General features: G+C 53.7%; 5 protein-coding genes across 5 annotated transcripts; 1 reads left to right on the top strand and 4 right to left on the bottom strand.

Moving 5' to 3' along the window:
* Positions 1-755: 755 nt before the first annotated feature.
* Positions 756-3,967, bottom strand: BDR25DRAFT_98293 (TPR-like protein). Its single transcript, XM_033699339.1, has 3 exons — positions 3,246-3,967; positions 1,436-3,186; positions 756-1,380 (listed from the first exon to the last, which is right to left on the bottom strand). Exons 1-3 carry the CDS (start codon positions 3,580-3,582, stop codon positions 1,024-1,026), a joined length of 2,445 nt encoding a protein of 814 aa, XP_033541173.1. The 5' UTR covers positions 3,583-3,967; the 3' UTR covers positions 756-1,023.
* A 137-nt stretch (positions 3,968-4,104) lies between these two features.
* BDR25DRAFT_98277 (uncharacterized protein) lies at positions 4,105-5,239 on the top strand. Its single transcript, XM_033699338.1, has 3 exons — positions 4,105-4,246; positions 4,304-4,657; positions 4,722-5,239. The coding sequence occupies exons 1-3, from the start codon at positions 4,238-4,240 to the stop codon at positions 4,878-4,880; spliced, it is 522 nt and encodes a 173-aa protein (XP_033541172.1). The 5' UTR covers positions 4,105-4,237; the 3' UTR covers positions 4,881-5,239.
* BDR25DRAFT_307312 (uncharacterized protein) lies at positions 4,909-6,512 on the bottom strand. Its single transcript, XM_033690816.1, has 2 exons — positions 5,760-6,512; positions 4,909-5,578 (listed from the first exon to the last, which is right to left on the bottom strand). The coding sequence occupies exons 1-2, from the start codon at positions 6,414-6,416 to the stop codon at positions 5,015-5,017; spliced, it is 1,221 nt and encodes a 406-aa protein (XP_033541171.1). The 5' UTR covers positions 6,417-6,512; the 3' UTR covers positions 4,909-5,014.
* A 266-nt stretch (positions 6,513-6,778) lies between these two features.
* Positions 6,779-7,373, bottom strand: BDR25DRAFT_98272 (uncharacterized protein). The gene has a single exon (XM_033699337.1). The coding sequence runs from the start codon at positions 7,184-7,186 to the stop codon at positions 6,827-6,829; it is 360 nt and encodes a 119-aa protein (XP_033541170.1). The 5' UTR covers positions 7,187-7,373; the 3' UTR covers positions 6,779-6,826.
* A 382-nt stretch (positions 7,374-7,755) lies between these two features.
* BDR25DRAFT_98270 (RNA binding protein) lies at positions 7,756-9,735 on the bottom strand. The gene has a single exon (XM_033699336.1). It carries the CDS (start codon positions 9,534-9,536, stop codon positions 7,791-7,793), a length of 1,746 nt encoding a protein of 581 aa, XP_033541169.1. The 5' UTR covers positions 9,537-9,735; the 3' UTR covers positions 7,756-7,790.
* Between the last annotated feature and the right edge of the window lie 6,469 nt (positions 9,736-16,204).

Here is a 16,204-nt window from a genome sequence, read left to right as displayed (position 1 = left end):
TAGAGGGCTGTTGAATAATGGACAGTTACCAATTGGTTTTCTTACCCTATTACATGGTGGGGCTCGGAATACCAATACTGTTTCTGCACCGGTTGAGTACTTCAGCTCTGGTACCTTGTAATTTACTGTGGCTTTGTTGCAAGTATCGTGCGCTTGAGGTGTTCGATGAAAGTAATAGTTAAGCACTGCTTAATTCCACGATTTGCGTGCTTTTGCCTTTGAAGTGGCTCTAACACGGCACATCTCCGGATGACAAACAGGGTATCCGTTTGACGAACCATTTTGGATTTCAATGCTATGTTACAGTACCCTCCTCATTTACAATTCCTTCCATGCAAGCATCTTCTCCCATTTTGCCATCCAGTGCTCCCTCCCATCCCCCCACGCACACAAGAAAAACCCCAAACCAATGAAGGACAAAACGCCACTCCCTCACGCCTAGCAGTGCAATGAAGAAGTATCGTATCGCCCGAAATTCGTGGGTCATCAAATAAAGTGAAAAGTCGTCAGGTTCTCGCAATCCTTTAATGGACACAAACAACTAAGCAAACAGGCCATTCTTAGTATGGCTTGATACAGGAGACAAGGGACAAAACGCAATAAACACAGAAAAAAGACTCCATTCCGCAATGCAGATGCAGGAGAACAAAAATGCAGGTTATGTCGAGGGCCCTGAAATTGATCATGAAGAGAGTAATGGGGAGGTGTGCTTCAGTGGGTATATGCAAGACGCTTGAGTGGATTAAGAAGGGGAGGAACCAGGAGGCCAAGGGACTTAAGCCCGTGTAGGGTCGTAGGAGGGGCAGTTGTATCCATAGGAGTGTATGAGGTTGGTGTTTGAGGCCGTGACAAGGCTGAATTCATAACGTGTCGTATCCCGGGCATTCGTTCCGCAATGAGATAGACATTCGGAGAAAACTTAATCGGTCCACCAGGAGACAATACCCAGAGTCTAGCAACAAGAGCCTGCTCCGCATTCGCTGATGCTGGAGCTTTGATGGACGAACCTCTCACCAATATCTCTCATCGTTCATCTCCACTACTCCACTCGCCAACTTCGTCATCATCCAAACCCTCCATTGCTTCCTTGATATACTGGCTTGCTTTCGGATCGAGATTCATGGCAATCGTAAAGTGGCGGATTGCATTCGTCCGGTCTCTTAATTTCTTATATGTTCTTCCTAGCAGGAAATGGACATTAGCATCATCAGGTGCTGAATCCTTGAGGTATTCTAAATCTTTCAGAGCTTCCACCGGGGCACCAAGCTTTAGGTGAATCTGGGCTTTCCTGAAGCGAGCGAGGTTCGACCGCGGATCGAGGGCAACGGCAGTCATATACTGCATGAGGGCTGGTTGGGTCTTCTTCATTCGATCAAGTACCTAGATTGACATCAGGGTATGCACGGAAAGCAGGGAATGATGGCGATGAACTTACCGATCCAATCTTGACTGCCAATAGCGCGTTGGTTGGGTTGATCTTCGAAGCGGCTCGATAGTGAGTTTCGGCATGATCATACTTGCCCATCTTCTCAAACACTTGGCCGAGCCCATACCATCCATTGTAATGTCTATTGTCGGCACTGATCGCGCACCGATAAGCGTTCAGAGCCTTGTCGAACTCCTCGTTCGTCACGTGCTCGTGACCTTGCAGGGTGAATGCATACGCAAATTTTGGATCCAGCTGGGTAGCCCGTGTGAAGCACTTGATGGCCTGATCATGTTCTCGCTGAAGTGAAAACGCGTTTCCGAGGGCACACCACGCTTGCGGGGAAAGGCGGTCCTGGTCAACTAGGGTGTGGGCGAGGTATGCAAGATCTGTTTCCCTCTTCAGTTGCCATAGGACATTCGAAAAGACTTCCATATCCTCCATGTGCGAGGGTGCTTTCTCTCGAATGCGCTGGAACACCTTCTCGGCATCGGAGTACATGGAGCGTTCGTAGTACGCCTTGCCTATTTGAGCAAGCACCCATGGTGTCTCCCGTTGTTGTGTTGGTACAGTAGCAAAGGTTTCGAGGGCCTGCACGCACTGGAACCGACTTAACTGAGCGTATCCTGTCCCGATCTTGAGGAGGAGATCGAGAAGCCAATGCAATGCTTCTTGGTCTCGTCCGGGATCACTGGTTGGGATCATTTTTGGGGGTGCCAGCGCTCCACTGGCCCCACTGGCTGGCCTTGACTCGGGCTTAGAGGAGGCCTCTGAGATCTCGACGGTAGGTTTCCGGTTACCACTCACGACCCTCCCCACGGTGGACATAGTCCCAGCCTTCCCTTTCGTACCTGTTGCTTTCGCTTTCCTCATTTCACGTCGCTCTTTGCCCTCCGGATCCCTGCCAGCTACAGCTGCTAGCCGACTGCTTGAGGGGCGTATCTGGCTGCTAATGGAGTTGAGGAGCCGAACACTTCTCCTCGGTGGAGCTGCGGTTGGGTCTAGAGATGACACGTTAGCATGTGTCGAATGACCTGACACAGTCCGCTTGTGACCATTCTGTCCTATTGGCCTTGGAATTTCGGTTGCCTCCATGCCCTCTGAGCCCATCTTCAATCTACTCCGTGACGTAATGGGCCGCATTTTTGGGGGTTCTTCCATTGCACTAAAGGGCTGCAATCGCGATTTCTTTCCCGGCGCGTGCGGCACGTCCACACCCTGCTCATGCAGTACTGGGCCCCCAACGTCGCCCATCATCACATCACCGTCATGCATATTTTGGCCATTAGAGGTTGGGGTCTCAACATCGGGGTACCCGGAACCTGCCACGCTGCCGTTGGAGACAGGAATGCTGCCATTGAGCTTCGAGAGGAGGTTCGAACCGCCGAGATTGAGTCCGACATCTCCCCCGTTTCGTGATGGGTTGAAAGGGTCAATTTCCGGAGTCAAAATGAATGGATTCTTGGCCTCAAAGCTCTCTTGAGACATGAACAAGCTGGCCACACTTCCGGTTGACGCTGAATGGGACAAAGCGGCCAGCATCTCTGGGGTGACCTTGAAGATATTCATGGGGCGGACGAGAGCACCAATGTCGCAGAGGTCGGTGAAGGCGTCCCACATAAAGGGGTTCAGCTTCAGGGCTTCGATGTAGTAGTCGACAGCCTTCTTGGTGTCGCCGTGCGTGTTCCACAGCTTGCCCAACAGACAATAGCAAGCGGCGGCATCTGGGAGGTGTCGCCTTGACGTCTCCGAGTGCTTGTCTAGGGGAGAGGTGTCAGTATGCCATCGGGTCAGGGACGTAGACGGCTGCAACGCTTACTCCAGTGGTTTCGGCCGGCCCAAAGGCCGCGAGCTTTCTCCAAGGCAAAAGCGCCGTCGACGAAGCGCTCCAGGCCAAGACAGGCCTGTGCAAAGACGTAGGCGCAGCCCAAGTGCTGTCCCTGGCAGCCTTTTGGCCGCGAAGAGTCGTATGCTGCTTTGTATCTGCCTAGACGAAGGTTGCAGAGCGCCAGCAGATGAGCGGCATCGGGAGAGCGTGGCTCCAGACCGTGCAGGCGACCAGCAAGGAAGAGGGCGTTTTCGAGAAAGCCATTGTCGAGGTGGTAGTGGATCAGTTGCCGCAGCTGAGCCGCGACGCCTGGGGGGGACGGCGACATGGTCGGTGGTAGGTGAGGGTGTGTTTGGAGGAGGTGGCGGAGATGTTTATCGAGTACTCATGAATGCGGCGAGGAGGGATGTTGGGAGAGAAGAGGGAGCGGTGGGTGTAGAGATGAGGGGGGAGAGTATGCAGCAAGCCCGGTGCGTGAGCCGGTATTGTTGTTGCTGGTGCTGGTGCTGGGGCTGCTTGCTGGTGCTGTTGCTGTTGTTGCTATGTGACGCTTTCGGCATGCGGCTTGACAAAGCGAATTGGCAAACCGCGTCGGGTTCAGAACGGCATGTCGGGAGGCGGGTCGCAGGCGGGTCACAGGCGGGTCGGGAAGAAGGGAGCTGGAGGGTTGAGGGAGCCTGGCGCGGTGAAGTGAGAGGGTGCCCAGGTGGTGGTTGCAGGTTGGCCGTGGAGGACTTCGCGCCTGCACGTCTCTGTTGTGAAGCGGCAGCAGCTTCGGCCCGTGCGCTCGCTCGACCCAGCCAACCACAGACGTCCATGGTTGCTTTGGCATTCACTACCCATTCATCGTCCACTTTTCACTATTTGCCCTTCACCTTCTGCACTCACCATACTCACCCTGCACCCTGCGCCTTGCACCCTGCACCCTGCACCCTACCCCATCTACCACCCCCTTGCACGCCGCCTAGTCCTTGGTTTTCGTCATGGCCCAAGTAATATCCCACACTAACCCTTCCCGTCCCTCCTACCACCTCCACTGACAGACCCAGAAAGCAACTAAAACTCTCGCCTCCCGCAATACGGCCCGCCTCAACACCACTCTTTACCTTACCCTCGCCGTCCACTTCTTCTACTGGCTCCTGCGCGCACTCCTATTCCGCTCCTCATTCACCCGCAAATCCCTCGTCCTCTACGCCCTCCTCTGCGCCCCCCAGCTCCTCATCCAATTCTTCATCTTCGAGCGCAGCGGCCGCCCAACCTACGGTCCCGATGGGCAGGTGAAGAGGAGCGGCGAGGACCTGGACGCGAAGGGCTTGACCGAGTATATGTGGGATGTCACCTACTGGACCTATGGCGTACTGGTGCTTGCGGCCGTGGTGGGCGACTGGGCATGGTGGTGGATGGTGAGTTGGCATCCTCTGTTCGCTGAGCAGGAGCCTGGTGTGCTACGTAGCTAATACTTGCTAGGCTGTTGTCCCGGCTTATTCGGCCTGGCTTGCTTACACGACCTTTGCAGGCGTTCGTCAAGGATACGCCGATGCTGCTGGCGTACCTCATCCCCAGCCCGCGAGCAAGCGACAACAGAAGATGGAGAAGAGGGGGGGACAGAAGGTGCAGTATCGATAAACCAGCAGATAAAAACAGGAGAGCAGGCTGTGGCGATGGAGGCCTGTTCAATCCTATACATACTCCCAAGCACCCGCTCCACATATGTTACAGGTACATACATATACACAGGATATCCGACAGAATCCGACAGTTCATGCCTCGACCTTTGTAGGGATCTTGACCTGTCCCTTCTTACGGTCCTCATGCGGGAATCCGTATCTCCACCCGACACCCTTGGGGCTCCTTCCATCCCGCCCCACGCTTTCCACATTCACATCCTGGAAAACGAAATCCCATCTCCTCCCAGCCACCGTTTTGACCTTCTTCAGCTCCTCTAGCCTCTTCGACTCCTGCTGCCTCCTTCTTTCCTGCTCTTTCTCCATGCGCTCTTCGGCCAGCTGCCTGCGCTCCTCGATGCTCAGCCCTGACGCGATATCGCGCTCCGCCTGGACCAACTCCGGATGTGGGATGCGCTCGTCAGCGGGGAGAAGGTCGTTGTCAAAAGCCTTACCGGCGTCGACGCGAGTGAAGTGGCGCGATTCGGAGACGGGGACGAAAAGCTGCTGGCGAGTTGCAGGATGAACAATTAGGTCGTTAATAGCTTCGTGCGTGATGGGACGTTTGCCTTTATTCTCGGGGAGCGAGGGGTTAATGTAGGGTGTCGTAGGAACCATGGCGAGAACAGCTTTGGAGTATGGGACGGCGAGTTTCTTGCCCTGATTCGCCTCGTTAGTGCTAACTCTTCATCTGATGGTCTCTAGAAGGGGAGGTGAAGGAAGCATCAGAAAGAGCATAGTTTAGTTTTGTAACCATGTGGGATGTCTTAAAGACTAATCGAATTTTGTAAAGTGTCTCATCATTGCGTGTCAATTGAGGGCTGAGAGGAAACGAACATACCTGCGCGATCCACTCCTTCTCCATCTGTTTCAACCTCACCACAGCGCCTACCCGCTCATTACTGACTCCAAACTCCACGCTCACAAGTGACACTGACATGCCGTCTCTCGCAACACGTTGGTATATCGCCTCTCGCAACTCTTCGCTAAGCACCGGCTGACTCCTGAAGTGCTTATTCTGCGGAAAAGGCCGCAAGTCTTCAGCAGTCTCTGGTGGTAGTTTATCATCCTGTTCCGCAGCCCTTGCGTCGTTCTTCTTCTCCTCGTCTCGACGAACCGACATCTCCAGCTCGTCTATTATTTCCTGTCCCGCTGGCGTCTGCTCTTCGGACTCGATTGTGGCAACATCGTTCTTTTCCCCTTCGGCCTTTTTATCTCCAGGCCGTTTCCTCGTCCACCCTGGGCGCGCCCGCACGAGGTTCCCGTATTTGTCGTAGGCCCCAAGGTAGTTTGTGGATCCAGGAATAGGCTCTTTCAGCAATGATCCCGGCCCATTAAGCCACTCATAAAATTTACGCCGCCTTAGAGTTGCCCGTTGACATGAGGTTTGAGAGAATTCGCGTGACACTCGAGCCAGACGAGGTAATGAGGAAGGTCGAATGGATGGGTAACAGCTTGTCGCACAGAGAAGATTAGGGCATCGCAACCGGGGGGGCATAATGGGGACAGATCAATTGAGCGGCATTGACCTAAGAAAATGGGAGAAAGGGGATTAGACAAAGAGGAAGAGGACACGACTGGGTTGAGGTTGAAGCTGAAGTGGTGAAGCTTGTAAGAAAAAAGCGGTTGCCAAGGTGGCATCACGTGGGTGCTCGGGTTCACCAATGAGAGCTCCCCACTCGAAACCGGATATCACACTGCATGTGAAGTCAACCTTGCTCTGGGAGATCGTGTCTCGGGCGTGTTCCTGCTTCCAGAATAAAGTGCCCAGGCGAGGATCTTCGCGTTCGGCTACCCGGGAACGGTGAGTTTACTGCAGGGCGTCGTCATTCACACCACCACCGCAGCTCAATTGCAACGTCTTCGCAACGACGACGACATGACTTTTATTAGTGCTGATGGCCCTTTCTAAAGAACCGAGGCTGGGTGCTCTTGAAAACCGGGGCACCACGATAGGGAGATCTCCATCAAAACAGGGTCTGCAGGAACAAAACTAAAAGGCAAATCCGAGTAAATGCTACCAGAAAACCAGAATGCTGTAAGGACAGGATATCGCCCAGCTCCCATGATGCCGCAGAGCATAAAACGCGATTCTAAGAGTAGCCTGTGACCCAGAAGAAAATACCCCCAAGACATGGGAAGATAGGTATCCCATGCAAATAGCCGCCATGCAAGCAAAACCAGGACAACAAATGTCTGCTCAACCAAGATGTGATCCAGCCATGCACGTCCGAGTGTGATAGCGCCGTTCCATGTGTGCAGGCCCATGAACGAACAACTCCGTTGCAGATGAACAGACAGCCAAGGAAACCAGCCATAACCGACCCTGCTGCCACAAATGGTGAGAGAAGAGAAACAGGCCCTCGCAAGGGTCTACCGCAAAGCCCCGTACGTATCCCCAGCCATCCCCTTTCCATGCAATAGTCCTGCACGACCTGCTTTTCCGAGTTCCTGACCAGACAAGCAGGAAGAAAACGAAAGACAAAATGCAACCTAAAGGATGCACCGAACTAACAAAGGAAAAGAAAAAAAAAAAAAAAAAAAAACTCCCCATCCTAGACGCCCGCTCCGAGCAAATCCTGTAATCAAATCAACGCACAAGGGGGAATCATCGCTGTATGCTTGAAATATAGCCCAGCCCCAATGGACGCAGCGGTCCTCAAGGAGTTTTCACGCCAGTACCCATGCCCGTGCAAGAAGGAGAAGGAAGTAAAAATCGGCAAGGAAAAAAAACACCTCGCAATGACAGAAGTGACAGGATATAATGCAACAATGGACGGGACAAGCGTTTCGCATGTGTAGTGATCGACGCTCTTTCAACTCCCAGTTCGTCACTCGTGACGGCATAACAGACTCAGTTCGTCAGGAATCTTCAACGCCCCATCATATATGCAGAGTAGCTCGCATTCATATTGCTGAAACCAGTCCCTGAGACGCTGGTTGCTAGCCCAGCGGTGAGGGGTTGAGATCGGATAGGACTGGCCATATCGTTGATGCCCATTCCAAATCCACCGTTAGCATACATGCCAAATCCAGACGTTCCATTGGTATTGACAGGTGTAGAGAGGCCGGGGGGAGCTGAGAGGCCGGGAGGAGGTCCGGTAGCCGTAGAGAAGCCTGGGGGTGTTGCGATATTGCCGCCGAAACCGGGCAAGGGGGTCGTAGGAGGAATGGTGGACGCAGTCCCCATGCCAGTAGATTGTCCGGAGCGTACGCCAAGTGGGTTCTTCGAGAAGCTGAGTCGGATACCGCCCTTCACAGAGTTATGCAAAGGCTGTCCGTAAAGTTCGTTCAACGCCTTTGTGGCGAAAGAGACGTCTTCAAATTCGACAAAGCACATGGGCCCGTTCTGTTTGGTCCGGAAGCAGAGCCTCTTATATCCACGCTGCTTGGAGAACATGGCTTTGAGCTCGTCTTCCGATGTGTCGATCGGCAAATTTCCAACATACAAAGTGTTACATGGAGGATTCTGATCGGCCGGATTGACTGGAGGATAGTTATGTCTAGAAAAATGCTGTGTATACTGCTGGTAAGAGGCATTTGGTCCCAGATTGCCTATGGCAGAGGGGATTGTATGTGGAGACATAGCAGATAATGCTGTGCCAGGAGATTGCATCGTAGCGGCAGAACGAGGAGATGCATAGCTAGGCATAGGCGGCGAACTCATTCCGTTCACGCCGTTCGTGTTGAGCGAAAGTTGGGAGAAGCGGGAAACGGGAATCGACGGGTTCGTTGTGCGACGAGAAATGGAAGATTGGACTGGCGGCCCGCCGGTGGCATACCCAATGGATTCCTTCAAAAGGCCGTCGTCATCATCGGCCTCGTCGTTGATGACCGATTTGCCCAAGTTGCGATGCGGGAAGGATGTGTTGACGGGAGAGGTCGGGGAAAACACATTCTGGACCGGAAATTCACCGTTGCCAAGACCGGGGGTTCCATTTGGTGGGGACATTTTCTCCATGTTTTGGAACGTTCCGTTATATCGCGAGGATTGACGGCCATTCGTCGTAGCGCTGGAGATACCGGATGCAGTGGAGACTGATCCTTGTCTGATGGGTGCGCTGTCGACTGTGTTGCGCCGGGAGCCAATGGTACCGGGGATGCCCTCCTGCACCAGCTCTACGATGATATTGGCGTCATTCGAGGCGTTGCGTTTCCCGTTGAGGAGGTTTCTTGCTTCCTTTGCACCTTCCAGGGTCCGGAATCTGGCCACGGCAGATACAAAGCCCTTGTCTTCGGGGTACTTCGGACCGGGGACGAGCTCGCAGTCAATGAGATCTTTCGCAAAGAGGAGGATGTTGCGTACAGCATCGCGGTCGCTGTTGCTCGGGAGTTTTCGCAGGAAGATGGAGGGATACCCCTTGGGCTCGGCGCTGGTCTCGGCCTCGCTGAAGGAGAGCAGAGACATACCATTCTTCTCCAAGTGCCGGCGCTCTCCTATGGGCGCAGGGAGGTTGTATGTATGCGATGCGGAAAACACGTCGGCCGTCATGGTGTGCTGCGCAGAAAAGGGCTGCTTCGGCGGTGAGGACGAGGTCGAGCTGAAGGAGCCGTGCAGGAACGGGCTGTTGGAGAGGTTCGAGGGACTGGTGCTGCTCGGACTCGGCCCACCGGCCATGCTTTCCTTTGTCGTGCGGTTGTTAGTGACCGTCTCAGAGACAAAGAAGAACGGTCGTGGCGAGTTCGAGGCTTGTGAAGCGAACAAATGTGCGGATTCGGGGACGGCGGGCTAGATGCAACGGGTTCCGGAAGCTATGCAAGAGAAGGCGGGTGTAGAAACCGACCTAGGGGGTAAAACAACTTCGAGACGTCGTTATGCCGGGTGAACTTTGGGAGGGGCGCCAGTCGGGAGTTGCACGCGAAAAATGGGTTTCGGTGATTGGCGCGCGGGCGCAATCAAAACAAATTGCAGCAAAAAAAAGCTGGATGCAGCCCTGCGCTTGTTCACGGCGATGGCGGTGCACTCTGGCGGCGTTGGACAGTTGACGCGCCGGGTTGGGTTGGGTTGGGGGGGGAATGCGACAGCGCGACAATGCGATGCGGGCTCAAAAGACGACTGGCGGGCCAGATATGAGACCAAGGCAACGCGGCGGAAGAAAAGGAAGAGCAGAGAGCCTGACGGGCGCTAGACTGCGAGGAGGGTGGTCAAGGAAAGGGCATGCAGGCTGGGCTGGAGGGCGATTGGGTTCTCGCGGCGAGAAAACGGTTGGTGAGGCCAATGGCGGCGAGGATCTGGACGGAATTTTAGGACGCGGACGTGGACTTGAGAGCTCGGATGGGCGTTTCGCGCCGCCCACGACTGTCGAGGGGCCGCCTAGCGGGACGGCGGGCACTGGCCAATCGCGATAAGCACGGCCGAGACAGCAAAGGTGAGCAGCCGTCTGTCAGTCGGCGGGCACGGGGTAGGGGGTGAGGCGACGGCGAGGGCAGCAGCGCGCGCGCAGAGCATCTGAAGAGGAGAGGGGACGGGCGCGGAAATGGTGTATGTGGAGCGGCGAGGACGGAAGGAATGGGGGATGGGGGATGGGGGATGGGGTGTGGATGTGGATGGGGATGCTGAGGTCGTGTGTGTGAGGTGAGGTGTGGGCTGCTCAGTGCTAAAAGTGAAAGCAGGCACAGGAAGGCGCGCGTTGGGACTGGTCCTGACGACGCGGACAAGGAATCGCTGCCACACAGGGCCAGTCCAGTGGACGGTGGTGGTGCACACGCTTTGATTGTGGGAAGGGCACCCAGGGTCGCACATAGTGACGGACCGACCTTGGACGGCCAGCGATAGCTCTGCGCGCGACGCTGCGGGAGAATCACTGCGCTGTCCGGATCGATTAGACCCATCAACGGTGCCCTGGATCGCAGCAAGAACATTAACACTGGCACTGGGTCCCCGGCGGTCGCGCAGTAGCCACGGCTGTCGCTATCTGCGCGCTCTTCGCATTGTTGCAGGTACTCGATACATACTCCTCCTAATAGCGCGCCCTGATATAGGCTGGCCACGTCGAGGTCGAAGGACGAGGGACGTTTTGGCCTCCCGCTGCGGCCAACACGCTGCTGGCGGTCCCCAGCGATCGCGAGCGTCTGCAAACCTCCGTGTGGCCCGTGTTGGAGCTGCCGCGTTCCCACTGGCCCAGCGGTATCAGCCTTTTGCAGGCGAGCTGAAGTCTGAGCTCCATCACGTCGCGGGAGCACCAGGTGGGGTGGAGAGTCGAGCCGCTCTGCAGTCTGTGAGCTAGACCGGCGATGGCACTACGATATCGCCATCTGCTCCAATTTGGACCGCGTCTGTGTCGTGCCCCAAAACACCATGCAACGACACCACGCTGCCTGGCAGTAGTGAGAGTGGCCCCCGTGGTACTCGAGGCCAGAAGTGCAGCCTGCGCCGCGAGCTTCAGGCTGCTGGCAGCGGCATTTTCGACGCCCTCGATGGGCTTCTCACAAGTCGGCCCTCCTCCGAGAACCCAGAGACGCGAGGGTGCAGCACTAGCGTGGCCTCTCACCGCGTTCCTCAAAGCTGGTGCTGGATGTGGCTCATGGCTTGCCCATCCAGCGACCGCCTTTGCGGCCTTAGTTGCCTTCAGTCGTCGTCCGGCAGTCCTGCGATGCGCTAAGAATCCCGGTCCTCTGGCAGGCTTGCAGCCCTGCAGCGAATCACCAGCGCTGGCCCGGTGTTGGTGCTGCCAGAGAAGATCCCCCTCTCCCAAGATGCTCAGGAGGTGGGCCTCCGCCACTTCCCAGCTGATGTGCAAACGCCTGAACGACAGTTCATGGCTCGCGAGTCGCCAGCGCGGTGCAGACAAGCTTCACCCAACACTGACTGCTCCTGCGCAAGCACAGACGACGTTGGACACGATCTCAAGGCCGGCGTGGACTGCAGACAAGCAAGCGATGGGGGGCACCTCACACGTTTGAAGACGTCCGCTTCCAGACATGCACCAACTGACCTCTTCCCTGCCGGGCAGACACCCAAGATTCTCTGTGTGCATCCAAGGTCTTGAATGTAAGCATTTAGATCAGGCAGACGAATTCTGCGGGGCCCTTGTCTGCCAATCACCGCCGCGATCTCATGTAGCTAGACATCATCCCGATGCCGCGCCCTCCGGTTTCTGTCAAAAAGTAACTCCTTTGCCCCTAAAGCACCCTCAGGACAGCACATCAAGAGCCGCAGTCCCATTATTTCCGACCTAAGGGGCACGTGGACATTTCTGTCACATCCACACATGCTTTTTGCAATCACGACCGGCGATCAATTTGGCGCTGCCTTCCTGACTTCCACGCCCCTGGTCCGTCTCCGGCTTCCACACCCCTTGCGTGCCCAATCATTGTGGTACAGAGCTGGAGACCGACGGTCCTCAGCATCAACGGCGAGCGTGGACAGGAAGAAACTTCCATCGCGAGGTCATTCGATGGCGGTTTCACGCCTTCTTTCACCTCGCCACGTGGATCCATCCAGGGTCAAGTTCAATTCATCACTCTTTGCCCTGCCTGTTCCAGCCGAGCCTGTGTTGCCGATGGTAGCCATGCGATTGGGATACTCGACAACATTTGGCGCTTCTTCATCCTGCTGTGTAGCATTTAGGAAGGCCCCGATTTGTTCGCAGGCGCACAATGACACACTAAACTCCAAAGTCCCTCCACAGTCGGGACTTCTATCGACACTTCGTGCCACCATTATTCTGTTTGTGTCTCTCCAGGGGCCGATGCCATCATCCCCTATATTCCATCACCTACCTAGGCACAGTACCTTGACCCGTCACTGTCCCCTGTGACATGTTCCATTGAATGGGCCGAAGTTAGCCTTCTGAAAGCTGTCTTCTCATTTCTGCCATTCTGCAGTGATTATTCCACGCCCTTGATGCTTCACACCTACTTTCAACCGCCGAGCTTCAGCCACAGCAAAACTTCGCATCAGACTTGTCTCACGTTGGACCCTGCAGAAGTCACGCACAAGTCACCTCGGTTCAAATAAGCAACATCCCCAGGAGACCTCTTGCTCTGCTAAAAAAAAACTTGCCGAAGATAAGGTCCAATTGCGGTTCCTATCCATCGCCACACTGCTGCACCTACCCGGGATCACCATGGTCGGAAGCTAGAATTTACAGTGTCGTCACCGGACACTATTGTTTTGCAGTCCAAGGGTTATCACACATCCAATGGGCATGTTAGGTAGATCAACCCTCGAAGTCTAATGGACGGGGCACATCTCCGCGACCGAACTGACTCTACGTCTGATATTGCCATGAAATTGGCTGTCACAGAATCAGACTCACAATTAGCATTTAGCTCAGCCAATACATAGGCATTCCTAGCTATTCTATCCGCTTGCTCGTCCCACATTTATAAGCCAAGGTAATAGGAAGGGAGTTTCAAAGGAGTCAAGGCCGATCAGTCCGAAGGGACATGCACACGAGCTCCAAGAAGCACCTCGAACAGAATTCAAGGCACGTGGTGGGTCCTACGAAAAAAGCTGGATCAGGCTAGGGTTGGAAGCGTTGAGGAACCCCTTGTCGAGATTAAAGAGAAGGCTTACATCCCTGCGGACATTTTCCAACGTCGACGTTCGGTGTGGCCTGACACTGCAAGCTTCATCGCCTAATTTTCCACTGAGGGTCCCTCATTGATATTAGCCCACAGCAATCTTGCGTAACCACAAGCAATGCATGCCCCTGTGATGGTCCGCATCATCTTGGGCAGGGAATCTGATGACTATGACATGGTTACTATATGCTTCCTGGATAAAAGCAGTACCTTTACGACAAAGATGATATCGGCTTTATTTCTGGGCAAAGTATACTCACCTCCCACATATTCAGCCGCATCTGATCGTAACAAAGTCGAGCATTAAGGAAGGACGTTGCCCAACCCTTCTCGGCGGTTCTTCGCTATTTCTCTTGGTGGATGTTGCAGCCCAGGCAGACGCCCTACAGCCCTAGCAGGCTTTTTGGTCAACTTCCCCGCAATTCTCACGGCTTTTCATCACTTACCACATTCGGTCCACAGTCCGAGTCCGATTGCCCTTTCCTAAATGGGCTGGCTGCAGGTGGCTTCGACACGAGCAGCTCCTCAAACGAGCTTTCTCGAGCAGACCAATACCATTATTCAAATGGTAAAGTCGAATTGTACCAACCCGGAACATGAATCCCAATCTTCTTAGCACTGCTCCTCAAATGAAGTCGACACGCCCGCTTTCTGGCCCTTTTCATTACCAACCCCTATCAACCTTTGGGCCGAATCTTTCTCTGGTGGACCGAAGCAAGTTCTGAACTACCCTTTATGGGTATATCTAGGTACCGTATCTTCTACATCTTCAGTTCTCAGCAAGAAACCTTCTCCATATTCCTTCGGCCCACTCTTCGTTCCCCCGCCCTTCTCCTCTCCCCTCACGGACACTACTCCGCAACCTTAAAGAAAGCTCTAGCAATCACATGTTCAACGCCTCATTATAGTAGCCGTACGTAATTGTTCTCTGGTTTGACTATTCCTGTTGGATGTTGCAGTCTATGATTGAATTAGCCTTTGCTGAACTTAAGACAGTTTTGGGTAATCTTATAAGATGTGCCAGTATTGTTCTAGTACGGCGAGTCATGTACTAGGTTCCTTACTCTGGTCACAGCATGTCCCCAATTCCAATTTGCATTGGAACCGGCCTTTGAAAGAAGGGCCTTTATTCGGGGTATTAGTCAACGACTTAATTTGATCCAAACTGTGTTTCTACCCGGGGAAGCCTCCTGCTTCCTTCAACGGGTCGAGATGCCTGTTGTTTCACATCGAGAGAGAAAGCAAACTTGCTCCGAGTGTAGGAACCGGACCGCAAGCTTGGGGTCATAGGACTGCCCACCGCGACCGAAGTCTTTCTTTTGTTAGCCCAATTCGCACAAGAACAAGTTGCACTGACGTTAAACATGGTAATTCGCACGAATCGAACTACAATTTAATAGATGAATTTTCTGCTCATACGTACAACTGATTAGGGGCGATCGTGTATTCTTGATTTCTTGAATCCCTTATAAAATGTAAGACGCGTCGCATCAGTGGGCATGCCGAGGCGGGCGATGTGTTAACGGATGCTTTGGGCTAAGATTTCAGCGGCACAATACTTTCCGTATATTCCCATTGGCTGGTTGTTTGAGACATTTTAACTTGGGCCCTTGGGGAGATATCACCGTCATGAGTGTGAAATCTCCACATAACATGCGGTCTTGGGTTCGCAAGGCGTCTAAACTTCGACTACAAAACCGCCGACCTAAATCTCGTACGGGTTCCTTCGGCATTCATTCCACCATGCTCATAGGCCCTCGGTGCCTTAGCTGGAACGTTCATTCCAGCTGAGAAAATCAGCACTTCTGTTCCCCAGTTGCAGCAGTCGCCGACGCCCGCTACTGACATCCGCCAGTCCGGGGAAGGAATTCTGGGACTATTCACTTGCTCTAGGCGGCGGTCGCGAAACCACTAAAAGAGGATTGAGGGACACTGTAGCGGGGAGGCAAACCTAAATTGTAGCTCGTAAGCCTCAACTTGAATGGGTAAGAGGGTGTGGGACGCAGCCGACGTGAAAGGTCCAACTATAGTCAGAATCACAGTCACCTGATGTGAGTGGATTAGCGCGTAGGTTGTGATATCAGATGGGGCACTTCTTTTGCGTTCAATCCGCAGGAGCTTAAAATGCTAGCTGTGGAGAGGCTATATGGATTTACACCTATTTCTTGGGGGCGTTTACTCGGTTCTAGCAATTTGTTACAAAGAATGCAGTTCCCAGTGAAGGGTTTCTAAACTCTGTGTGAATCCGCTGTCCATTAGCACCCCTGAAGTTGTAAATACACCTAATGGGGGATCCCTAAACCCAATATTCATATATTTCCACCCCTGCCACAGGACCAGAAACATTACCACTGATAAGAAAGCATAACTTCACTCCGAAACTAGCTAGTTAATATAGTATTTTATGCCTCCGTGTGGCCGACTCCGTCCAGAGCATACATCCCCATTCGAATCAAACAGAACACAATAGCGACACGACTTGAGTGTGAAGAGATAAGAGCAGTGTCAGGAGAGGGCGGATATCAATCAAATTCTCTGAGCAGAGTGGATTTCTAGGGAATGGCTTTGGGAGAACAAGCTCGTATGGAAGAAGATAGGTTAAGAATTCGGCTCTCCAGCACATTTGAACGAGTTGAACCGCTCTTGAACCGATCTCATGCAAGCGAACACGAATGAATGGGGATTTGCTGACATCATTTACTTTTCTCACATATCCACTCGGCCGGCTAGAGGTAGGCTGTTGTGCTCATAGTAACA

This window comes from Lindgomyces ingoldianus, assembly GCF_010093535.1.
Source record: "Lindgomyces ingoldianus strain ATCC 200398 unplaced genomic scaffold BDR25scaffold_47, whole genome shotgun sequence".
In the NCBI taxonomy this organism is placed as follows: domain Eukaryota; kingdom Fungi; phylum Ascomycota; class Dothideomycetes; order Pleosporales; family Lindgomycetaceae; genus Lindgomyces; species Lindgomyces ingoldianus.
This window is presented reverse-complemented; position numbering and strand designations above follow the sequence as displayed.

Coding starts and splice junctions, on each gene's coding strand:
- BDR25DRAFT_98293 (XM_033699339.1), bottom strand. CDS start 3,582: ATGTCGCCGTCCCCCCCAGGCGTCGCGGCTCAGCTGCGGCAACTGATC. Junction 3,187..3,245: donor GGCCGGCCGAAACCACTGGA/GTAAGCGTTGCA, acceptor CCTCTCCCCTAG/ACAAGCACTCGGAGACGTCA. Junction 1,381..1,435: donor TGGCAGTCAAGATTGGATCG/GTAAGTTCATCG, acceptor ATGTCAATCTAG/GTACTTGATCGAATGAAGAA.
- BDR25DRAFT_98277 (XM_033699338.1), top strand. Junction 4,658..4,721: donor ACTGGGCATGGTGGTGGATG/GTGAGTTGGCAT, acceptor AATACTTGCTAG/GCTGTTGTCCCGGCTTATTC.
- BDR25DRAFT_307312 (XM_033690816.1), bottom strand. CDS start 6,416: ATGCCCCCCCGGTTGCGATGCCCTAATCTTCTCTGTGCGACAAGCTGT. Junction 5,579..5,759: donor AGAAGGAGTGGATCGCGCAG/GTATGTTCGTTT, acceptor GAGGCGAATCAG/GGCAAGAAACTCGCCGTCCC.
- BDR25DRAFT_98272 (XM_033699337.1), bottom strand. CDS start 7,186: ATGGGCCTGCACACATGGAACGGCGCTATCACACTCGGACGTGCATGG.
- BDR25DRAFT_98270 (XM_033699336.1), bottom strand. CDS start 9,536: ATGGCCGGTGGGCCGAGTCCGAGCAGCACCAGTCCCTCGAACCTCTCC.